Source organism: Mobula hypostoma, chromosome 24 (assembly GCF_963921235.1).
Source record: "Mobula hypostoma chromosome 24, sMobHyp1.1, whole genome shotgun sequence".
Taxonomy (NCBI): Eukaryota; Metazoa; Chordata; class Chondrichthyes; order Myliobatiformes; family Myliobatidae; genus Mobula; species Mobula hypostoma.
In genome coordinates, this window is record NC_086120.1 from 23173467 (window position 1) to 23199129 (window position 25663).

Sequence of the window (25663 nt, forward strand, 5' to 3'; positions counted from 1 at the left end):
CCACCTTCTTGAGGCACCACCTGTGGGGAAAATGTCTTGGATGGTAGGGAGATCTGTGCCCGTGATGGTGCTGGCTGAGTGTGCAGCTCTCTGCAGCCTCTTGTGACCCTGTGCATTGGTGCCTCCATACCAGGTTCTGATGCAACCAGTCAGAATGCTCTCCAACCTACATCTGCAGGGACTTGCTGGAGACTGTGGTGACGTGTCGATTACCAAGGAGCGACAGATCGTACAGGCTCTGCTGCTAATGAGCACATTTTATTTCTGAGCAAAGTGCCCTCCAACAGGAAGCCCTGTCCAGGTAATTCCAACACCATTCAGGACAAAGTGGTCAAGTTGACCACTGTCCTTCTCAGCACCTTAATATTGTCTTCCTCCAGGACAGGTACTCTGTACCCTCCACAGAATTCAATGCCGTGACCTTGAGCACACCCAAGCGATCTATTCGTCTCTTCTGCTGGAACCAGGGCAACTCTATCGGCATCTCCTGTAGCTACAGCTTCAAGCAGCACCCAAGAAGAGCAAGGGCAGTAAGTGCTTATGGGTCACTCACCTTTCTGATCACCGATACCAGATCGTCATTGACACCCGCTTGCAATCCTGGGGCTCGCTGCCCTGACAGAAAGTACCTCCACCAAAACGTGGTGACGTTGCAGTAGTTGGCGTGACACTATCACAGTGCTGGCGGCCTGGGTCCAATTCCGCCGCCATCTGAAAGGAGTTCGTACGTTCTCCCCATGACCATGTGGGTTTCCTCCAGGTGCTCTAGTTTCCTCCCACAGTCCAAAGACGTATGAGTTGGTAGGTTAACTGGTCAGACGGGGTGTAATTAGGTGGCGCAGGCTCACTGGGCTGGTAGGGTCCGTTACCATGCTGTATCTCTAAATAAAACATCCCTAGCGGTTCAGGGGGTTGGCATCACCCTTTTCTGGAGGGTAAATGCTGCCCTTGCTAATGATATCCACAACATTAACAACGAGTGACAAGTAGACCTTAAGATGTAGGCGCCATTTGGCCCATCAAGCCTGTTCCGCCATTCAATCTTGGCGATCCCTTCTGTACTTTTATTTACTCCTCTCTGCTCTGGTCCCGCTACTGATTGGGCCGCCAGAATGACACGGAACGCCTGTGAAGCTCTCCTTTTAAACGAGCGCCGCTGACCTATGCGAATCCCTCCTCGCTGTGCGCTGCTCCCGCCGCTGACTAGGCCTGCGATGCTTACTTTTAAACAAGCACTGCCAACCTACACGAATCCCTCCTTGCTGTGCGCTGCTCCCGCCGCTGACTTGGCCTGTGATGCTCTTCTTTTAAACGAGTGCTGCCAACCTACACGAATCCCTCCTCACTGTGCGCTGCTCCCGCCGCTAACTAGGCCTGTGATGCTCTTCTTTTAAACGAGTGCTGCCAACCTACACGAATCCCTCCTCGCTGTGCGCTGCTCCCGCCGCTGACTAGGCCTGCGATGCTTACTTTTAAACAAGCACTGCCAACCTGCGAGAATCGTCCTCTCTTGTGTGCTGCTCCTGTCACTGACTAGGCCGCTGGAATGACCAAGTCATTTAACTAGTAGAATGTGAGGAGAAAGGGAAATGAATGAGGGTGGAGAACAGTTGGGAATGATTATTAGCATTTGCCGTCATGTGTGCTTTATGTTCCAGTGGGCAGACTACTAAACACATAATGAAGTGAGGTATGATGCAAATCCTCTGGTTTCCGTAGATAGAAATATCCTCCTCGCACTGAATATCACCTCTTCCTGAAGAATGAGAGATCTTGCTCCTTTACATACCAATCTTTACATCAATGTTCGCTGTAGACTTCTGCTGACTTCCTGTGAGTCACAGGCCTGGACCTGCTGTCTGCACTTTCTTGTTTTTACATCCAAGCTGGCAGCATCTTCCGTGGAACACTGGTGCCTGTACTTCCCTCGTCGGGATTTCACCAAAGGCCTGTTGACCAAACACGACGACAGCTTCTTTGGGAGTGTAATCTTGGCAGACACTTCATGTTGGACCAGGATGAAAAGAGTCAACACTTCCATAATGGGAGTCTGTGTTGTTTTTGTTTTTCTGAGATGAAATAACGAAATGCTTCATGCCCTCAGTCATTGTTGGAAATTTCTACAATTAACACTGAAAATATACACTCTGTGGCCACTTTAGTAAGTACCTCCTAAACCTAATAAAGTGGCCACTGAATATATTTCAGTACGTTCGTGGTCTCTTCTGCACACCACTGTTGTAACATCTGGTTACTTGAGTTACAGTCACCTTCAGCTTGAACCAGTCTGGCCGTTCTCCTCTGACCTCTCTCATTAACAAGGTGTTTTCACCCACAGAACAGGATTTTATTTTTTTGTTTATCGCCCTATTCTTTGTAAACTCTGGAGACCGTTGTGCATGAAAATCCTGGAAATCAGCAATTCCTGAGATACTGAAACCACCCCATCTGGCACCAACAGTCACTCCATAGTCACAGTCACTTAGGTCACATTTCTTCCCCATTCTGATGTTCAGACTGAGCAACAACTGAACCTCTTGACCATGTCTGCATGCTTTTATGCACTGTTGCTGCCACATGATTGGCTGATCAGATATTTGTATTAACAAGCTGGTGTACCTACTAAATAGCCACCGAGTTTATTTCACACGGATGACTTTTAGCTTGTTTTAAAGTATCAACGAGCTGAACTCATTACCAATTCCCTACCACTTCCTTCTGTGTGTTTTCCTGCAATTGTAACTCAAGATAGTGTAACACCCTGATTACGATTTTTACCGCTGTGCTGTAGGCATTTCATTTTAGCAGTTCTGTAAGAGCAGTCTGTTCTGCTTTCAGCTTGTTTGGGTTTGAGCCAAGCTGAATGGTTTTGTTGTTCCACTTAGGAATGTGATGTCAGCCAGTCAGGGTGGTGGAATTGGGAGAAAGTTCTAGAGAATGCTGGGTGGAGAGGTTTTGTGAGGGCCACAGGTGTGGGTTGAGGTCTTTTTTGGCGGGAGTTGGTAGAAGACAGGAGGGAAGATGGCGGAGGATGCTGTTCCTGTTGCACGAGGTGCTTTGTGCAGATGAATGGCTTCAGGGAGGAAGGACCAATACTCCTGTGGGGGAGCCCGTTTGTTCGAGATGGATTTCGAGCCACATTGGGAAGGTGGTGTGTGCTTTCACGCAGACTGATGGTTAGAGTGTGAGTTACAGGCAAGTTCAAGATGAGCTCCAACTTGTGTGCACATTTGACTGTTTAATTATAATAGGCTCTTTTTGCTTTTTTTCCTCCTTTTTTTTCTTTGACAACTATTTGGTTAAGTTAAAGTTCATAAATATACTTTCTTTATAATTGTATGCAGTGTGCAATCTTATTTCTTGCTGACGGGCAATTGCAAGGAGGTAGTGAATCACATAGCAGTCACTCAAACTGGGGTTTGGGTGGGTGAGATGTCCCAACCTTAAGGGTTTGGCGGGACTAAAGTCACATGCACCCTGGACATGTGGAGTCTGAGAAAGGTGGGTTTCTTGCTGTGGAGTCCAGTGGCCGTTAGCGAGGGGCTAACGAGCCACATTTCCAGAGACACCCAGTAAAAAGGGGTTTCATTGTGGGGGCTTGTCTGGGATTGATTTTGTTAACTGCTCTGTGGTTGCCCTAAGAATTGATTAAGTGGGTTTTATGTTTAAGCCTGTGTTGAACTATTGGCTGGGAAAGTGATTACGATATGTGGTTATGCATGCCGCAGGGATTAAGTGTCAGTGCGATTCAGAGATTACCTGTAAATCATGCTTGTGTTCAGAGTAGGGTGGATACCCGTAGTCCCGATGAATTGTTGATTAGGGTTTTAAGTGCTGTTGGAGTATTAGGGAAAGTTATGGTCATGGAATGGCAATTTGTCTGTGCGGTGGGGAAAAATGAGTTAGTTCAGCTAGCGCTGACGTAATGGGAGTGGATCTGCCTGTTACCCTTGCAATACCCACAGAGGAGGGGTCATGGGCCATCCGAACTTTCAGAGAAGAGGGGAGATGGGTGAGGGTGCCAAGTTGAAAGTAGAGTTTCCCATAGCTGAGGACGGAGACTTTAAAGGAAAGTTGCTCTTGTTTCTGCAGAGTCAGGGGAAGGAGTTGTGAAAGGTCTACTGAGTCCTTCAGCTGCTGGTTTAAATCCTGAACTCATGTTGGCTATTACATCGCTGGTTGATAAATGCAGAAGTATACCTGTGGAGAGCCAAAGTTATTGTAAGCTGGGAGTATTCTCTGGAGTCAAACCCACACCCAATGGGGAAAGAGAAGATGAGGTTTGGGCTGAGCGGACATCTCAGTCACTGGGAGAATGGCAGTACTCTGATAATATGAAAAGATTGAGACTGGTAGAGAGCTTAACGGGGCCGGCACCTGATATACTGAGGTTCCTCAAGGCGGAAAATCTACTAGCCACATCAGCTAGTTACCTGCAAGCTCTGGAAGGTGCTTTTGGCACTACTGGAAGTGTAGCTGACCTTTGGGTGAAGTTTAGGCACAGATTTCAGGGGGAAGGAGAGAAGTTGTCTGCCTGTACTTGCAGGTTGAAGCTGCTGCACTGCTTGAGCCAGAGGGGGCATTCAACTGCCTGAGAGAAATTGCTTGAGGGTGGAGCAAGTGGTGAAGGGCAGGCTGTCATGTGATGTGATTGCTCTACTTATTCGAACGACCCACAAGATGTGCCCTCCTCCATTTTTTACCGAGTTACTCGGAGAGGTTAGAGAGGAGGAAAACGCGTTGGAGAAGTGGGAGGCTTCCGTCGGCAGGGCACTGTCCTCGGTAGTAGCCTCTGTTGCTACAGCGACCCCTGATTCTACACAAGCGGGGGTTTTGCAGGATGTTGAGAAAGATCTGGGAGCCAAGGTATTCCGGATGATGTTGGTTGGTGCTGCCACCAAGCCTGACAAGGCCAGTACGAAGCCAGACCCGCTGGTGGGGCCTACCAAGGCGAGGGCTGCTGCTGACCAGAGAAGTGACTGGTATTTTCTGTTACAACTGTGGAGAAGATAGACATTTCCAGCGGGAGTGTGAAAGACAGCAAAAATCTTCACAAGGTAAATCAGCGGTTAATCAAACAGCGAAGGAAAGAGGTAAAACTACAGGGGGACCCAGTAAAGGAAGGGGCTGACTTTTCAGAGAGGATACATTCCCATCAGTGTATCAGGGAAAATACTAAAGTACCAAACACAATTCCTGAAGGTTTCATGGGACCAAGCTATGATGTATCCATACAGATTGAAGGCAATTATGCTAGAGCTATACTGGACACAGGTTCTCAAGTTACTTGTCCCGCTTGGTGGCGCAATAACATCAGCGCCGGACTCCGGAGCGAAGGTTCCCGAGTTTGAATCCAAGTCAGGTTGAGTGTCGAGCTAGCAACTCGGCCTGGTAAAAATAAGAATAGCTTGCTGTGGAAACACCGATAAAAGACGGTGCCCCGATAACTCCACTGCTGTGTTAAGGGCTATTCTTCTTCTCAAGTCACTTGGCTTTATAGATCCTTTTACAACCAGTATTTGACGCATTTACCATTGATGCCACTCAGTGTCCCTGAGACTCGAGGGCTTAGTACTGATGAGTACCTGTACGATGGTTACTTGTCGTTGAAGCTGAACTTTTCGGAAGTAGATGTTGGAGGAACTAAGACTATTGACACACCCATGTTGGTCTGCCGGGATCCGATTGAAAAGGGTGGGGTTTCCATTCTTGTGGGGACAAACACTGCCGTTGTGAGAAGGCTCCTGGGAGCATGCAAGGAGAGAAATGGAGAGAACTGTTTGAAAACTTTGTCCATCCACCCCGTGTTCAGAGCTGCTTTTGAGAAGGTGCAAGTTCCTCCTAAGTGGGATGGTAAGCAGAAACCAAAAACTGTGTGGTACACCCAGTCTAAACCTGTCATGTTACATCCTGGAGGAGTAGCTGGAGTGACAGGAACCCTGAATTTGCTGGAATCTCCGAGAAATGGAGAAGAAGCTTAACTGAGAAGATGTTGGGACACGAAGATACGTTTTCTACTGACGAGTCTGATGTTGGTTATGCCAGGAGTACTTGCCACACCGTTGGAGTGACCGAGGACACCCCTTTCCGAGAGAGGTCTCGCCGGTTAGCACCAACGGAGGGTGAGGATGTTTGGCTGCATCAGCTTAAACGGGCGGAAGTTAAATTCAGTCATGGAGCGGGAGGACATGAGTCGCCGGAAGACATCAATGATAGACAGGGAGGTGCACTCTCTAGTAGACAGGGTCACAAGGGGTGGTTGAAGCTGGAGGAGCTGAAGGTGGGATAAAGAGGTCTCAAACCCCCAGAGAGGCTGGCCTGTGACGCACGGGGGGAACATCATCCATGTAGTGAGAAATGTCACTACCATTCATAAATAGATTGGAGCTCCTGACATCAGGAAATTCCTTTGAAAACCCTTGATGAGTTTCAAAGTCATGAGGACATGACTGTTTTAGCTGGGGGAGAGAGTGTAATGCCCTGGTTACGATTATTACTGCTATGCTGTAGGTATTTGATTTTAGCAGCTCTGTAAGAGCAGTCTGTTCTGCTTTCAGCCTGTTAGGGTTTGAACTGAGATAAAAGGCTTTGTTGTTCAACTTAGGAATGTGGTGTCAGCCAATCAGGATGGTGGAATTGGGAGAAGTTCTAGAGAACGCTGGGCTGAGAGGTTTTGTGAGGAACACTGGTGTGGGTTGAGGTCTTTTTTGGTGGGAACTGGGAGAAGACGAAGGGAAGGTGGCTGCGGATGCTGCCCCTGTTGCACAAGGTGCTTTGTGCAGATGAATGGCTTCAAGGAAGAAGGACCAATACTCCCTCGGGAGACCCATTTGTTTGAGATGGATTTCGAGCGACATTTGGGAAGATGGTGTGTGCTTTCACGCAAACTGAGGGTCCAGCACGCGAGTTACAGACAACTTCAAGATGAGCTCCAACTTGCATGCATATTTGACTGTTCAATTATAAAGGAGCCTTTTTGTTTTTTTTTTGCTTTCTTTTCTTTAATAACTCTGGTTAAACTGACGTTCATAAATATACTCTCTTTATAATTGTATGCAGTGTATGATCTGTTATTTCTTGCCGACGGCGATTGCCAGGGGGGCAGTAAATCACACAGCATTCACAGAAACCGGGGTAACTCGTGCATCGCAGTGACACAGACTACAGCAACTGTGATTGGTCCGCTTGGTAGCGTCGCATTTCCTCCTACGCATTTCCAGTTGCTCTTCTCCGCCATGTCTGTACACTGATGCGAAATAAATGGTTGGAAACGATGAACCAAATCGTCAAATCTACCTGCCGACATCTGAAAGTATTTGAAATACATTTCTTCGTCCTTGTCTCTCACGAAGAAACTCAACACAGTGGCATAGAAACCCCACCGCCAACTAGCGTTTTGGCGGTGAATTGCAGAGCGACGCAGACACAACTACGCATGCTCGCTACAGCATAGGGCTATGCAAAAGTATAAATCAGGCCAACGGTGTAGCCCGTATGCATAAGTATAAATCAGCCTTTACTCTGCTAGTGGTCTGTGTTGGTGATCTCTCCCCTGAGCCTGCTACATAGGTCAAAACTGCCAAGTGTACAGGAGGGCAGGGGTCACTTCTGCTCAGTGGACCATGGATCTTGTACGGGTTCAAGATCATTATCTTCAGACATTCAGACCTCCAACGGCAGTAACGGGTGCGGCACGCAGTTGGAGCATGTATTGTTTCAGTATGGTGGGATCTCTCTGTGTCTGTTGTGGGCAGAGTGTATGTGGAAGAGTGGTGGTGACAATCTTTGCTGTGGTCAGATCGCTAGAAGTTTGAGTGTTACAGAAGGGCTGTACGAGTGTTTCAAAATGCGCGAATATCAGAATCACCGTCATATGTTGTGAAATTTAATAGCTTTATGGCAGCAGTACAATGAAGTACATGATAAATATAGAGGGGGGAAAAAACTGAATTACAGTAAGTATATTTTTACTCCTTTGCAGTTTTGGTTCTCAGCTGCAGCAGGCTAAAACGAGAATATTTGATGATTTCCATCGTTTTTTGATGATTTCCATTGTTTAGCGCCCCGGAAGTTATTGGGGCTGGAGTGCTCTTTACCTGAGGTGATTGTTGGGTGGGTGATGGAGCAGTTGGACATTTGTTGATGTATTCACTACCCACACCTAAGAGACGAATACATCTCTTCTGCTGGAGCCATGTCCTGGGAGCATCAGCTCTGGCCACCATCTCTCAAGGGCAGCATTTGATGTTGGGGCTTCTTTTGACTCTTGAGCCTGCAGGGCGGCCTGACCTCTGCTGTGCCTGCTTTGCAGTTGCCGGAGTTTGTGCAGGATAGTTTTGTTGGTATAGGTTTATTATCGGTACGTGTACCAAGGTACAGTGAAAAGCTTGCCCTGCATGCTATTCGTACAGCTCAGTTCATTACATGGTGTACTGAGGTAGAACATGTAAAGTCAAGTGAAGTTTATTGTCACTTAACTACATACCTGTATATAGCATATATGGTGTATATAGAAACGAGACATTTCTTTAAACCAAGGTGTAAAGCACCGGAAGAAGCTGCAGAAGATCGTGAACACGGCGCAGCACATCACACAAACCAATCTTCCATCCTTGGACTCACTTTACACCGCACGCTGTCGGAGCAGTGCTGCCAGGATAATCAAGGACACGACCCACCCAGCCAACACACTTTTCGTCCCTCTTCCCTCCAGGAGAAGGCTCAGGAGCTTGAAGACTCGTACGGCCAGATTTGGGAACAGCTTCTTTCCAACTGTGATAAGACTGCTGAACGGATCCTGACCCGGATCTGGGCCGTACCCTCCAAATATCCGGACCTGCCTCTTGGTTTTTTTGCACTACCTTACTTTCCATTTTCTATTTTCTATTTATGATTTATAATTTAAATTTTTAAAATTTACTAATTTTTACTATTTTTATTATTTAATATTTGTAATCCAGGGAGAGGGAAGCGCAGAATCAAATATCGCTGTGATGATTGTACATTCTAGTATCAATTGTTTGGCGACAATAAAGTATAAAGTATAACACACATTAATTTATGAAGGTAAGGATAAAATCTACAGATGAATCACACATAAATAACAAACTAAAGTGCATTAATATTAAATAGAACAGAGTAACCAGTGACACTTCGAATAAGATGCGGCAGAGATTTCAGAAGCCTAATGGCCTGTGGGGGACTGTTCTCATCCTGACCATTCTTGTCTTTATGCATCCGAGTCTCCTGCCTACTGGTAGAAAGTCAAAGAGGATGTTGGATGGATGGGTGGGATCCTTAATAATACTAAGATAGTCCTGATGAACGTCCCCAGTGGAGGAAGAGAGACCCCTATGATGCTCTCAGCTGTTCTCACAGTCCTTTGTTGGGTCTTCCAGTCCGATGCTCGGCTGCTCCCATACCAGATGGAGATGCAACTTGTCAGGGCGCTCAGAGTGGTGTTCCTGTAAAGGGTCTCAGCCCGAAACGTCGACTATACCTCTTCCTAGAGATGCTGCCTGGCCTGCTGCGTTCACCAGCAACTTTGATGTGTGTTGCTTAGGGTCAGAGGGGGTGGTGAGAGCTGTGCTCGCCTCCATCTTCTTAGGAGGTGGAAGCACTGCTGTGCCTTCTTGTTCAGGGAGGTGTTATTAAGGGACCAGGTGAGGTAATCCGTGATGTGAACTCTCAGGAACTTGGTGCACTTAACTCTCTCTATGGAGGAGCCATGCATTTGCAGAGGGGAATGGTTCGTCTGCACCTTCCTGAAGTCCACAATGATTTCCTTTGTCTTCTCCACTTTCAGGCTTAAGTTGCTCTTCTCACACCAATCCACCAGCCGCTTCACTTCCTCTCTACTCCGTCTCATCATTATTCTTGATGAGGTCAACCACTCTTGTGTCATCAGTAACTTGATGACACGGTTTGAGCTGGATCCTTCGGTACAGTCATACATCAGCGACGGGCTGAATACAGCGCCTTGGGAGTGCCAGTGCTCAGTGTAATGGGACTAGAGATGTTGCTGCACACACAGACTGACTGTGGCCTTACTGTTAAGAAGTCCAGTATCCAGCTGCAGAGGGAGGTGTTGAGACCCTGCGAGGACAGTTTCCCCACCAGTTTAAAATAATAACAAAGCAGAATGAAGTATAAAAGCTGCCAAGCTCCACTGCAGGTAAACCAAGTGCAAGATCGCAACAAGTTAGATTGAGGCCCAGAGTCTGTCTTGTCGTACAATAGGTCTGTTCGAGGATAACAGTGGGCTAGAAGCTGTCCTTGAGCATGTGAAATGTGCTGTTAGGCTTTTGCATCTTCTGTGTGATGGGAGGAGGGAGAATGTCCCTAAGACATGAGGGCAGAATTAGGCCATTCGACCCATTGAGTGGGCTCCACCATTCCATCATGGCTGATCCATTTTTCCTCCTGGCCTCCGTCTCCTGCCTTCTCCTTGTGCCCAGGTTGGGTGGGGTCTTTGATTATTTGGCTGCTTTACTGAGGCGTTGAGAAGTATAGATGCAGTCCATAGAGAGTAGCCGGTCCCTGAAGTTGCTCATGGTTTGAATGTACATTGTGGACAAGACCTTGTTTGCAGTTGGTGGTTGGCCCAGACCCAGTGGGCCGAAGGGCCTGTTTCCATTGACTCTGTGAAATTGCAGTTGTGTGCATTAAAATCCTGCCCCTCAGACAGAGTCATTTTAGTATTAACCTTGCTGAGTTGTACTAGTAATGAAAAGCGATATTTGCCTTATGGAAGATGTTTGAAAATGATTCCTTAACACTGGTGTATAACTGGGATCACGGCTGGGTAGCTTTCCTTGTCCAAATGCTAAGCTGAGAGCATTCCAGCATTCCTCCTTGTGACGTGGCAGGGAAATGCTTTTCGCAGTTACCCTAGGCTTTTAAAAAAAGAAACAAATACGAGCATCAGCAGGAAGTCTGCAGTTCAAAACACCATGCCTGTGTATTAAAGTATGAAAACCATTAACTTTTTGGGCTTGACTGCTTCAAAGCAAATGGCCAGACATGAAAGAAATTCTCCAGGAGAAATAGAGCCATTTGATGAATGATGTTAATATCATGATTAATTTGATAGCCAGGTCAATTAGAACCACAGTTGCTATTTTCTATTTTTGGTTCTTAATCAAAGGGAAAGACAGTTATTCACATTTTTAGCATTTGCAGTTAAATTCCCTTATTTTTCTTCTTATTAGCCAATGAAGTGACATGCATCATGAAGCCCATTTGGTTTAAATTCAGCTCTGTTTTCCTGGTTTGTGTAATGCTTGTTTGACCAACACCAGTGCTGTTCATGGTCTTGTGATCCTATTGCTTAAAATTTAAATTCCGCGTCATCATCTTCAGATCACTTCTAACCTCACTGAATTCTTCTCCAGTCTTTCATGTTTCTGGCTCTCTGACCTTTGGCCTTTGACTTATTCCACTCCCTTGTGCTCTATTGGCTGCAGAGCCCTTGGCCAACAAGGCCTTTTCCTCCCCACCCCAAACTTCTAAGCTTATCCCTTCAAGGAACCTTTTTGGTCCTTGTGTCATAGCTTTAGACTCCTGTATCCTGCCTTAAACATTTTCCTTTTTTTGACTCTTTTTCACTCCTCCCCCCCCCCGCTGTATCACCGCTAGCCCTCCCTATCACTGATGCAGTGATGATGGTATGTTTTTACTTCTAAAATCTCTCACTATGTGCAGTGTTTGTCATGAGGGTGGGGTTTGGATGTTCTTGGGATTTTTACTTGTGCTTGCTGTGCAGATCTAGAACATAGATTGGTACAGCACAGTATGGGCCTTTTGGCCTACGATGTTGTACTGACCTATATAAATCTACCCAAATCTAACCTTCCCTCCTTCACAGCCCATAACGCTCTTTTTTTTTGGCATCCATTTGCCTGTCTAAGAGTTCCTTAAATGTTTCTCACGTTTCAGCCTCAACACCATGCTTAACAGTGCTAATTTAAAGATTAAAGAAAGATTAACTTTTTGTTTGTCACACGTACAGTGAAGTGCATCGTTTGTGTCAAATCAGGACTGTGGTGGGCAGCCTGAAGTGTCACCACCGATTCACTAACCTTGACTGTGCGTCTTAGGAACGTGGGAGGAAACCAGAGCACCCGGAGGAAACCCACGAGGTCTCGGGGAGAGTGTGTGTACAAACTGCTTGCAGACTGTAATGAGAATGGAGTCCCGACTTGCCGCAGGCGCTGCAACCGCGTTATGCTGACCGCTACGCTACTGTACCGCCCTGAACCACTAATGAATAGCCCATGACGCCAAAGATCGGTCTTTATTGTGTGAGGAGAGGTTTGGGATTCCTGTGTGGTGACTGGAATCTCTGACTGGGGGAGCCCGGGGATTCCTGTGGGGAGTACAGCGAGGGCTGGAAAACGCCCGTAAAGCTTGCCTGAGTAACTACAGCAAAAGTGGCTCCTCTTCCCACTTCTGATACTGCAGGCAGGATCCATCCCCCAGCCCCCCCCCAAACATTGAGATAAGTGACCTCCTTACTGCTTTCATCCTTGTTGGGTACAGTTCGTTGGAGACTTTTGCCCAGATTTCTAACGTTGCACCAGATTTTGCTAAACATTGCAAGCTGATGGAGGTTGGCATTTCAAATATAGTCAGTGCTTTTAAGCAGCCCATTGGCATGGGTTAGGTTCTGATTTTACCTTTCCTATGTCTGAATTTACCAATGAAACTGCGAGTGTGGGGAGGGAGGGGAAATTTTAACTGTCACTTTGTTCTCAAATTCAGTAATGTTCTTCAACCTTTGCACGTGTCAACTAATGATTAAGACATAGTTAAGCATTTTTGGTCTGTGTTTGTGTTGGGAATACAGAGGCAAGTGTTGGGATTGTTTTATGGAAACTGGGCACTATCTAAGCATTACCTCTGTTTAGTAATTCACTACTAAGGCTATGTCCACACTACGCCGGATAATTTTGAAAACGCCGGTTTCGAGTAAAAACGATAGGCGTCCACACTAAACGTTTTTCAAAATATCTCTGTCCACATTAGACGGATATTTGGGCGAATTTCCTCCTACTGGGCATGCGCAGGACACACAGAAAACAAGCGAAGAGGAAACGATATGCTTGGTGCGCGTTTGTCCAGTTACAGAGTAGAAAAACTTAAAAGGAACTGCTCTTGGCTCTCGCGCAGGAGGACTTAAAACTGAAAAAAAACAAATACTGGAGCGTATGGAGGCAACCGACAGGGAGCTCACAGACAGTATGACCCGGCTGATGACGAACATTGAAAAACTGACTAGCTCTATTGCATTAATAAAGCACCTTGTTAAATATATAAAACATGTCTGCATCAGTGTTATCTTGTATATCCATACAATGTTACATTAGGTTGTTACACATATATTGTCAGAGAAGTACTTGCATAAATAGGTAAACCATCTTCATACAAGCAAGGACAGAAAACAGGGCAAAGTGAGTATACTTATTTATTCAGTAAGCTATGGGTCAAAGTATTTGGTGAGTACATTTCTAACTCTTCTGGCTTCAGTCTCGTTGCCGTCTGTTCTGAAATTGTTAGGTTCTGCGAAGTGCAGAATCAATTATCTATGTGATGATTGTACACTCTAGTATCAATTCTTTGGCGACAATAAAGAAGTAATAATAATAAGAAGAAAACAATGAAATGCCGGGCTGTCGCCATCTGTTCCGGCACGTCATGACAGCGGTTTTAAAAAGCTCTGGTTACCCCGTACACACTGCAACGGATATTAGGCGTTTTCAGATTTATTCACTCTGGAGACCGTTTCTGAAAATCTCTGTTTTCGGGGGCTGAAAACGCCGTTTCAGTGTGGACAGAGGATCAAAACGAAGAGAAAAGGCTTCGTTTTCAAAATTATCCGGCATAGTGTAGACGTAGCCTAAATTATCTTGGCGAGACTTGTACAAGCCTTCCCATTTGCAAAGCCTCATTTGGTAGTTTTGACACTGTTCTGTCAGGGCATTGTCTTAGACCCAATCCCATAATCACTTGGTTGGTTAATGTACCATGAGATTAAAAGTAAAGACTGTGTGGGCATTGGTGGACTCTGTTTAAATTAATCTGCAACAACTCCACAAGTGAAGCAGTCCTTGTCTGTGCAAGGCCTGGACAACGTTTGGGGCTGGACTAATAGGTGACAAATAACATTTGACCCACTGAAGTGTTTTTCAGTAACAATCTGTAATTGGCAGTTAGCGTAATGCTGTTACAGTGCCTGCAACCCGGGTTCAGTTCTGCTGCCTGCGAGGAGTTTGTACGTTCTCCCAAACATCACACGTTTCCTCAGGTGATCTGCTTTCCTATCACATTCCAAAGATGTATGGGTTGGTAGGCCAATCACATGGGTGCAATTGGGTGGCATGGGCTTGTTGGGCCACAAGGCCTTGTTGCTGTTCTTCGCTCAAAGGTTTGTCTGTCATTTGTTTTTTTTTAAAATCTATCTTTTCTAATAACCAGTTTTAGAATTGACGTCCCAATAAACATGACACAGTAAACCCTTACTGCAGGAGGTGCATTTAAGCAGCAGATAATTCGCATTTGCTGCAAGCAACCAGGTGGTATAACGCACTCCACCGGGAACTACAACAGCAGTAAGTCAGATATTGAATTGGCCATCAGCTGACAGTCGTCTAGGATAAGTGTGGGGAGTTGGTCTCTGAAGTCTAAAGGCAAAAGCCAAGCAGATCTTCCGATCCAAACTGCAGTAGCTGAAGGGGGAGTTGCCTCAGACAGGTGGTGAATAGTATTCAGACTAATTTTGGAAGCAGTTTTACATAACCCTAAAGGAAAAAGTACAGCTCCTTGGCAGGAGAAAGAGTAAGCACGGATGCCACTGATGGTTGTAATGGAATGCGTCACACCGGTCTGCATCTTTATTGTTTTTCTTTCTGTGGTTGTTTACAGTGCACCGTGCAGGTAAAACTGGAACTAGGCCATCGAGCCCAGCTTCGGAAAAAGCCGACTAATGAAGGATTCACCCATGACTGGATGGTGTTTGTTAGAGGACCAGAGCAGAGCGATATTCAGCACTTTGTGGAAAAGGTGGTTTTCCGGTTGCACGAGAGTTTTCCGAAACCTAAACGGGGTGAGTGGAGCTTTTTAATAAGTGTTTACAACATCTGCCTTGTGTCTAAAATCGCTTTGCTGATTTCCCCCCACCCCAGTGATTCTTGTTTCTAGGATTAAGATAACTGGCACTGAAGAGAGGTTTAAGGAAGCACCTGTAGCATTCAGTCAAAATTGTTGGGGTTGGTTACGTGGGACAAAACTATAAGCTAATTTCCAGTGTTTCTTTGGTTCCTCAAATAATTGTGACTGTCAGCCTCGGTGGTGCTGACAGGAATTGCTGGTGCTCATGTATGCACCCTCCTTAGGACAGGCTTTTTATTCCACAATTCTTGTGATCGCAGTCAGTAGATCGTGAAAGATGTGGTCTTTTGTTTAATGATCAATTTATCCAAAATAAATCTGCTTTCAAGTGTTTGCCTTGCTGCCTGGATCTCTTCTCAAGTCCTATTCACTCATCACCCTTGTGCTCTGTGTCCTAGACCCCTCTACAGTCCACCTAAGGCCTTGAAAATAATGTATGAAATCTTAGTGCTTGCACCTCTCCGTGGCCATTACAACCTCTCTCTGCAACCACCTTCTGTAGGACTGTAACCCTCCTGTCTCCCCCAATTATTTCTCCTCTTCCCCCACCTGCACATTACAATATGCCTTGAGTAATGAATGTAACCAATGCCTTAACCCTGTGCTAACCCCTTCCAGCCTCCACTCCTTCAAGATGTTCTTCAAGGTCTGCTTCTTTGCCCAAGATTTTGATTAAAAGTCATGTCTCTAATATCTTGATGCCAGTTTTGTGTCTGGCTTGACTCCTATGAGGTCCCTTTTGGATATTTTAATAAATTTGTCATCTCATACAATATTTGTTTCCTTCTGTTGTGTGGTTCTCTGTATTTCCCTTTTTGTTTCTTGTCCCCATTTCATGAGGCCATTTATTTTCTCTTCCGTTGTACATCTCCCTCAGGTTTTCACCCTTTTATTTCTGTGCCTGCGCCTAATTTGTCTTTTCTCGCTGTCCCGTTGTTTATCATTTTGTTCCGTAATGTCTTGCTCTTCCTCCACAAACTGCTGAGAGTGCATTTATTATCAAAGTACATGCGCTGTGTTCAAGCTTGAGATTCGTCTTGCAGGCAGTCACGAAACTAACGCAAGAGAAGCAACACACACAGAATGCTGGAGGAACTCAGCAGGCCAGGCAGCATCAGTGGGAAAGAGTACAGTCGACGTTTCGGGCTGAGACCCGTCATCGGCACTCAATCCCTTTTTAAAAAGAAAACCCACACAACAAAAGCTGTCAACGTGGAACCTGTCCAGGAGTCCATTGGCCACAGGGCAACGACTGGCTGCGTGGGACCCCAGACTCCTGCACCTCCCGCCCAATGGTAGTAGCGGGAAGAGAAAGGAGACTAGTCAAATGCAGGCAGACAGTACTGAGCACCTGTTCATTTTCTGTGCTTATCCTCGACGATTTTAATCTTGCTCAACGCTTTAATCAGCACAGAGTAATGGAGCCAACCACGGGTTCACCTTTCTCCCTCGGGCCTCGGTGAAGTGTCCATCCCCAGAGATGGCCGCCCCGGGTGTACTGGCGCTCTGGAGAGTCTAGTTCGCAGAATGCCTCAGGAGATTGCAAAAGCACCAGATCGTTTAGCTGACATCCTTAAAAGGGAATGTACAGACTGCAGCGAGCGCAGTTCAGAAGAAATACATTTAGAAGATGAAAAATAACTAGTAGTTTTGTGAGCTGCCTGCAACACGTTGCTGTTGGTCACTGGCACCATCTTGTTACCCCCCTTGCACCCCAAGCCGCATCTGATGTTTTGCCATCAGCAGTTCATCATCTGGCTCTCATGATCACCTACTCTACCCTTTTTTATGCTTCCACCCACTCCTCTGCCTCCTCTTGACTATATGACGAAACTCTAGTGTTACCCGTGACTAAGTTGGCAACAGTGTCATTGCCAGGTACTCATCTCACTCAGAAACGTAAGGACAAACTTCAGCTGATATTCCAGTGGATTACTGGGGGAGCACTACATTTTTCAGGGAATTATCTTTTGGAAATGTTAAGCGGACGCTCTGATTGTTTTCTTAGTCAGATATAATAGGTCCTAAACCTGGTGAGATCTCCTGATGTCCTGAGTATTGTTTATCTTCTGCTCAACATGTCAAGGATCAAGATGATTCAATTATTGTTTTTCTCTTTGGGAGCTTGTTGTGTTCTCTTCATTGGTTCTGTGTTGGTACTTCAAAGGTACTGCAAAGCATTTTGGGATATCTAAAAGGCACTATAAGAATATAACATTTTCTTTAGATCGTGTTGGTTTCCACCTACTTTTCCATGCTACTCCTTATCCGAGTCTGTCAAAAAAAAATCACCGCTGGGCTTGATCGTGCCACTGTCTGTGAAGATTTTGTCCGTTCTTCCCGTGACCGCGTGGGTTTCCTCCGGGTGCTCCGGTTTCCTCCCACAGCCCAAGACATACCAGTTGGTAGGTTAATTGTTCATTGTAAATTGTCCTGTGGTTAGGCTAGGGTTAAATTGGGGTTTGCCGGGCAGCGCAGCTTGAAGGGCTGACTCCATGCTGGATCTCAATAAATAAATACATTTCAGAGTGACTTAAATATCAAACATTCTTATTAAAAGCCTTGCGTAACTTGATGTTCTCCCCTCCCACACCCCCCAATCACCTGATGGCCCCTTTATTTTGTAAACTTCCTTTGGGCGCATTCAAAGCTTTTGCTTTTTCAAAGTCTTGAGTTGAAGTTCACAGCAGGTCTTGATCCAGCTCTTTTAAAAATACCTGTTGGGTCTGAACCAACTCTTTTACTGAGGAAGACCAAAGGGGTTTGCACCTCAGTATGAGGCCATTCATCCCTCCGTAATAATGTCAAACCAAAATTGCTGTTCCTGTTCTGTAGTGTCGGATCTTCAGTGATTTATCCAGATAGTCTTTAAAAGTGATGAGGGTTTCTGTCTTCACCGTCAGTAAGTTCCAGATCTCTACTCTTTCATCTTCTATCAAATCCATCCCCTCTACTTACTGTTCTCTTGCTTCAAGTGACCACTATTTGTGGAGAAGCAAGTTCATTTTTCAACTTCTGACCCAGATCAAGGATTGTGAACATACTGACCATGCCCTTAGGTCCTAGATCCATTCACCTTACTTTAAGAAACACAAACAAAATACTTGAGGAACTCAGCAGACCAGGCAGCATCCGTGGAAAAGAGTATAGTCGATGTTTTGGGCCGAAACACTTCGACAGGACTGGTACAGACAACGTTTTGGGCTGAAACCCTTTGACAGTTACAAACACCTGAAGCATCACACGCAAAATGCTGGAGGAGCTCAGTAGGCCAGGCACCACGTCTAGAATACCTGAAGTTGTGTACTCAACTAGGCTTCTTGGATAGCTGAGTACAAAAATCTTTCAAATCTGTCATCACACCTTCTGAGGAGGATCATCACCATCATTACATGCCATGTCATGTGACATGGGCGATCGTGGTCTTATTACCGTGATTGTACTGTGCAGATTTTTTCTATTGCAGTGGTTTGCCATTGCCACCTTCTGGGCAGTATCTTTACAAAATGGGTGACCCCAGCCATTATCAATACACTTCAGAGACTGGTGTCAGTGGTCGCATGACCAAGGCTTGTGATGCGTACCAGTTTCTCATATGACCATCTACCACCTGATCCGGTGGCTTCACGTGACTCTGATCGGGGGAGGGGTGAAGCGGGCGCTACATTTTGCCCTACAGGTGACCTGCAGGCTACCAGAGGAAAGGAGCACCTTAGGCCTCCTGTGGCAGAGACGTATCTCCACCTACGGAGGATAAGGGCAGAGAATGAGTGGGATGCCGCTACCTGCAACTTGAACACCATCTTAACTTGGAAATCCCAGATCTCACTAGCCAACATCCCAACGATGGTTCAGGAAGGTAACCCCCCCTTCACCCCAATGCAATAAATACTGGCTTACTATAGATGTCCAGCACCTTGAAAAATGAGAAAATAATGAATATTTACACCTCTTTCCTGCACCAATGTTTTCTGTTCTCTATCCTTCAGCCTTAGTTTACCTTGTCTCAGATTATTATCTAAATGGAGTCAAGTTAGGAAAAGGGGAAGAACAACGAGATCTAGGTGTTCTTGTACATCAGTCACTGAAAACAAGCATGCAAATACAGCAGGCAGTGAAGAAAGTTAATTGCATGCTGTCCTTCACAACAAGGGGAATTGAGTATAAGAGCAAAGAGGTCCTTCTGCAGCTGTACAGGGCCCTGGTGAGACCACACCTGGAATACAGAGTGCAGTTTTGGTCTCCAAATTTGAGGAAGGACATTCTTGCTATTGAGGGAGTGCAGCGTAGGTTCACAAGGTTAATTCCCGGGATGGCGGGACTGTCATATGTCGAAAGATTGGAGCGACTGGGCTTGTATACTCTGGACTTTAGAAGGCTGAGAGGGGACCTTATTGAAACGTATAAGATTATTAAGGGATTGGACACGCTGCAGGCAGGAAGCATGTTCCCGCTGATGGGTGAGTCCAGAACCAGAGGCCACAGTTTAAGAATAAGGGGTAGGCCATTTAGAACGGAGTTGAGGAAAAACTTTTTCATCCAGAGAGTGGTGGATATATGGAATACTCTGCCTCAGAAGGCTGTGGAGGTCAAGTCTCTGGATGTTTTCAAGAAAGAGATGGATTGAGCTCTTAAAGATAGTGGAATCAAAGGTTATGGGGATAAGGCAGGAACTGGATACTGATTGTGGATGATCAGCCATGATCACAGTGAATGGCGGTGCTGGCTCGAAGGGCCGAATGGCCTACTCCTGTACCTATTGTCTGTTGTCTTGTATTTGATTATGGCTCAATTACATCTGCATACCAAGGCACCAGATGGCAGAAGCTATCATAGCATTGAAGAAATGTGCAAGTAAGCAATGGAAGTTCTAAATGCTGAGATTTGGGAATGGCGGGGGGGTTGTGGTGGTAGGAGTTAGCGTACGTGACTCTCTTTCACTGATTGTAGAACAGCCCCCTTCTGAACTTTTACTTTTTACGACTAATCACTGTTTGTACTTCAAAAGGATAGCAAGGATGGACAGAGTGGAATTTAATGATTAGATAACATCGGAACAAGTGCCAGAAAGGAATGTTTAATTGTCACGCAAGCAAGTGTAAAGGACATGAGCATGGGAATTCAATTGTATAAAACACTTTTTTCCCACTAATATGCAGCTCAAAATTGATATTCTATTTTCCTTCAAATTTCCAGGTCATTGAAATGTTTTACCAACTATCTTTTGTTGTGAGCCACTTTTATTATTTCAAAAACATTTTTGTAAATGTACAGTACTCTGCAAAAGTGCTAGGCTCGTATAATCAAGACTTTTGCACAGTACTGTAGGAACTTTATGTATTGTACTGCACCGCTGCAAAAAAAAAGCAGATTTTATGACATCTGTGAGTGATGATAAACCTGATTCTGATATGGGTCTCTATTGTGGACTGAGAGTGGGAAGGAGACAGGGAGAAGCCAGTCATGGTTGGGAAAAGGGGAAGGGAGCTGGAAGCACCAGAGAGATTCTGTAATGACCAATAAACCAGTTGTTCAGAATCAAATGACCTTGCCTGGTGTCTCAGGGCTGGGTGTGTCTGCACCCATACCAACCCCTGCCTTGTGTCCCATACCACCAGGTTCAGGAACAGTTATTACCCTTCAACCATCAGGCTCTTGAACCCGTGTGGATAACTTCACTCACCTCAACTTTGAACTGATTCTACAACCAATGGACTGGCATTTAAAGATTCTACAGCACATGCTTTACTTATTTCCTTTATTCTTTTTATTTGTACAATTTGTCGTCTTCTGCTCATTAGTTGTTTGTCCAACTTTGTGTTGGTTTTTCATTCATTCTTCTGTATTTCTTTGTTCTACTGTTAAAGCTTGTTAATTTCAGGGTAGAATGTGGTGATGTATATGTACTTTACTAATTCATTTACTTTGAGCTTTGATCTTCTCGTTCTGCATTGTAAGAGGGAATGGATATGAAGGAGAAGCTTGGAGGTAAAGAGCCCACAGGCCTCGCTCTTCAACTCAGAATCCTCCAATATTATCTGATCGAGAGCCTGCTCCTTGGAGCAGGATGAGATGTGATTTATGCTTCTCCTTCTAAAAGAACATAAGAAATAGGAGCAGGAGTAGGCCAGCTGGCCCGTTGAGCCTGCTCCACCATTCAATAAGATCATGGCTAATCTGACCATGGACTCATCTCCACCTGCCTACTGTGCAAAAATCTGTCCACCCTTGTCTTAAATGTATTTACTGAGGTAGCCTCCACTGCTTCATTGGGCGGAGAATTCCACAGATGGAGCACATAATTCCATGGCCATGAGAAAGTGGGTGATACTGTAATGTCCTCACAGATGGATGTATTAAGGATCTGTGAAACCACCTGTGGCAGTGTGTATGACAGCATAACCCACTGGACCATTCCACAGCATTGGATAACAGGGTGCAGAAGAGTTTGGACCAGCCCAGGTTCTCTGTCCTGTTCCCCAATGTATCTGACTGTGAGGTATTGGCAATCTGGTTCAGAGGCACCAAGATGTGCAACTAGAATTCCCAGGAGCAGACAGGCAAGGTTAAAAGAAAATTGGAACTGAGGTAACAGCACTCCCTCTTGACGAATGGCAAGAATGTGGTCGTCACGTGTGAAGCGTTCTTGGTATTGCTGTACTTGGTGCCCATACCTTGCTCCTCCACCGCAGCAGTCGCCTGAGCCATTTTCAGTTTCATCTGTGGATCCAAGATGATCCAAGGTCACAAAACACAAGTCCCCAGGCAACAGGACTGGGTGAACGATGTGCCTCGTGTACATGCTGGGGTCCTACCTGTCTCTGGTGTTGTGAAAGATGGGGCCGGCCACGTTGCCTCTCTATACTGCCTTCAGTGAGGACAGATGCACGTTTGACCTCCCTTCAACAAGTCTACAGTCAGTTCTTTGGCCTTTTATGACGTCGAGCACAAGGTTATTCTGACACCAGGCCAGCATTTGACCTATCCACCGCCTGGTCACCCTTGTAACCGGAGAGATTTTCAATACCAGTGCAGTTGCCTGTGCACTGCGTACTTCGGAGTACGACAGAGGAACCTGTCCTGGACCATATAAGAGCAATGGTATCTGTGGTTGAACATCCCTAAGGCATTTGGGAGGCCTAGCTGTCGTTAAGAACCACCCCAACTCCCACTCAATGCTTTCTGACTCTGGCTTCTAATCACTCTTATACATTCATATAAATATGAGGGGCAAACCTTGGCCCACGTGCCTAGGTGCAAAGAATTTTGGCGTGCACTGCTGCTCTTAATCCCCACCCATAATAAGAAAAATACATAATGATTATCTTTACTGTCAAATGAAGCAAGGAATGAGTTTTTTTTACAACCCAAGAACAGTGAAATATTTTCACAGGAAACATTTCATACTGGCTTGGCATCAGCTAGAAGGTTATGGAGAGCACATTGACATTTGGATGGTATGTTTTGAAATCCTCGCAGATCTGGTGTACTCATCAGTATTTGGATAGTAAACGGTTGGGCCAGTTGGCAATGGCTTTGCTTTGCTTATATTTTTCTGTTGTTTGTGAGCGAACACTGGGTATTCAGTGATTAAAAACAGTAAATATTGCAATTCATTGCTTTACAAAGCTGCTCTATTTGGAGGCAAAAATGTGTTGACTTAAGAAAATGTTGAAAGAGATTTGTTAGTGACTGGGCCGAAACATAAAAATCCAGACAATGAGGTTCTGAAATTCCATTCCCGAGACTTTCAACTGTCTGAAAAATCTTGCAAAGGCAATGTTAGCACTGTTTTTATCCATATATTTATGTGAGTCATTAGTTTCAGTGATGAACTTGGTCAGGTCTAATTATAGGAGACTTGCTGATAAAACTAGTTCTATGTGCATAGCTCTCTAAAGAACCAAATACAAACCGGATATAAAATATTTATTATCGTTAGGGCAGTACAAAAGTCTCACTGAGAGTAAAGTGTATTTCTTTTCCTTTTACTAGATTTTTTTTAATGATTGTGCATTAAAGCTTATAATTTCACATTCACATTTATTATGTGAGGTACAATAATATTTAAAAATAAAGTTATTTAGATTGAGGACACTCAGTCCTCGTTTATTGTCATTTAGAAATGCATGCATTAAAAAATGATACAATGCTCCTCCAGAATAATATCCCAAGAAACACAGGACAAACCAAGACTAAAACTGACAAAACCACATAATTATAACATATAGTTACAACAGTGCAAAGCAATATCATAATTTGATAAAGAGCAGACCATGGGCACGGTAAAAAAGTCTCAAAGTCCCGATAGCCTCCTCATCTCACACAGACGGTAGAAGGGAGAAACTCTCCCTGCCATGAACCTCCAAGCGCTGCAAACTTGCCGATGCAGCACCATTGGAAGCACCCGACCGCAGCGGACTCTAGTCCTTCCGAAAACTTTGAGCCTCCGACCAGCCCTTCGACACCGAGCATTATCTCTGCTGAGCGCTTTGACACCGCCCTGGCCGCCGAGCAACAAGCAAAGCCGAGGACTCGGGGCCTTCCCCTCCGGAGATTTCGGACCACACAGTAGCGGCAGCGAAGCGGGCATTTCAGAAGTTTCACCAGATGTTGCTCCGAGCTCTCACCTCTGTCTCCATCAAATCAGGATTGTGCACGGCACCCTACTTGACAAATAACAGACATCACCACCGGAGTTGCCGCTGCGAGCTGCGTTGCGCTGCCATCTTCTCCTCTCCTCCTTGTTCACCTCCTTGATTGTCTTTTAAAATTAATTTTTGAACAGGTTTTCTAAAATGCGTGATTTATTTCAATCTGTCTCTGAGCGTCAAATCAAAATATTTGATGTATTTCAATGAATCCATGTAATAAGCTACAGCACTTGTCCTTTTTCCTCAAATGTCCACAATTATTCCGGGAGAAGAAGATAGCAGCACGCTGTGCGCGCGCAGCTCTCCGGTGAAATGATATCGTAGCTGTTAAATAGGGGCCGTGGACAATTCTGATTTGATGGAGACAGACGTGAAAGCACAGAGGAACATCTGGAGAAATTTCTGAAATGCCGGTTCGCTGCCGCTGTTACTGCGCGATCGAGAATCTTCCGGAGGGAAGGCCCCAAAATCCCCGGCTTTGCCTGCTGCTGGCGACCGAGATTGAGGTTGAATCGTTCGGATAGAGACTGTGCTCGGTACTCGGTGTCGGAGGGCTGATCGAAGGCTCGAAGTTTTCGGACGACTCAGAGTCGGACTGTGGTCGGGCATGGCAGGGGGAGTTTTCTTCCTTCTCCCTTCTGCGTGAGATGTGGGACATTCAAGAGACCTTGAACTTTTTTACCTTGCCATGGCCTGTTCTTCATCAAGTTATGGTATTGTTGCACTGTCGTAATTATATGTTATAATTATGTGGTTTTTTTTAGTTTCTTTCAGTCTTGGTCTGTCCTGTGTTTTGTGATATCACACCGGAGGAATATTGTATCATTTCTTAATGCATGCATTACTAAATGACAATAAAAGAGGACTGCGTGTCCTCATAATCTAATCTAATCTAAATTACTGTTCCAATTTATTGAACAGTGATGACCCCTGCTCAAAATTAGCGTGGCATGCAAGAGAAATTTGTAAATGATTCTCACCAATTTAGTCATGAACTCTTTCAAAACGGCTTGTCACTGCTCCTCTATACAATCATCTATGCATTCTCATCTCAGAGCAATAAGCGCAACACATAACCCATGCGTAATTCTGATTTTTAAGATTGCACAAAGCATAAAAATTTAGAGAAATACTTAGTTACTGCAGGAAAAAGCAGAGGATACCTGATGTTCACAACACTTAGCATGATAACTTGAATTTGGTGCCTGAGGCATCGCATGAAACTAACATGAGTTCAATACGTAGCAGTTTTTATGTTTGGTTTCGATGCATGTGACTGTTTAATAGCATGTTGGCTTGCTCATCACTGAGATTCTTCTGGCTGACAAATGCAAAAACCTCTTGCAGAACATCTTGCAACAATTCGCACACCACAACAGTTCTCACTGTGTTTGACATTAATCATATCTGTTCCAAATGGGTGTTTTGCTCAGTTGCATGCACCAGATTTTTTTTAAGTAGGCATAGTAGGTAAAAGCCACCCAGACAACCACTCTTAGCACATCATTTTATCTGTTTCTGCATCTTTAGCTCTAACCCCTGACCTGGAGTTAACTGTACTGTCTTTTCTTGAAGGCCACAAAAAAAGCATCAGCTGTTTTACTGCTTCATTACCACTTCTAACACAAACTACTGCAATTTCTCCTGCTCATTTATCACCATCAACCAACGAAAGCTCCTGGAGATACCACTGGTACCAACCTATCCCTTTCTCCAGTTTGAATCTTAATCCAAAAGACAGATCTCCTGTGTCTTGGATATTCTGCTCTTTGTAATATCTCTCCTGTTGAATGGACTTGTGTTATCTGGTTCTTCATTCTGAATCTTATTCCTCATCCATC

At 45.1% G+C, this 25663-nt stretch overlaps 1 protein-coding gene across 3 annotated transcripts in view; it reads left to right on the top strand.

Moving 5' to 3' along the window:
* Positions 1-25663, top strand: part of LOC134337179 (protein ENL-like) — a 134999-nt gene that overhangs the window by 44428 nt on the left and 64908 nt on the right. For all 3 annotated transcript variants that reach the window (XM_063032008.1, XM_063032009.1, XM_063032010.1), the window contains exon 2: positions 14923-15103. In XM_063032008.1, coding sequence (XP_062888078.1) covers positions 14984-15103 — 120 coding nt within the window. In that variant the 5' untranslated portion in view covers positions 14923-14983. The remainder of the gene's footprint in view (positions 1-14922; positions 15104-25663) is intronic.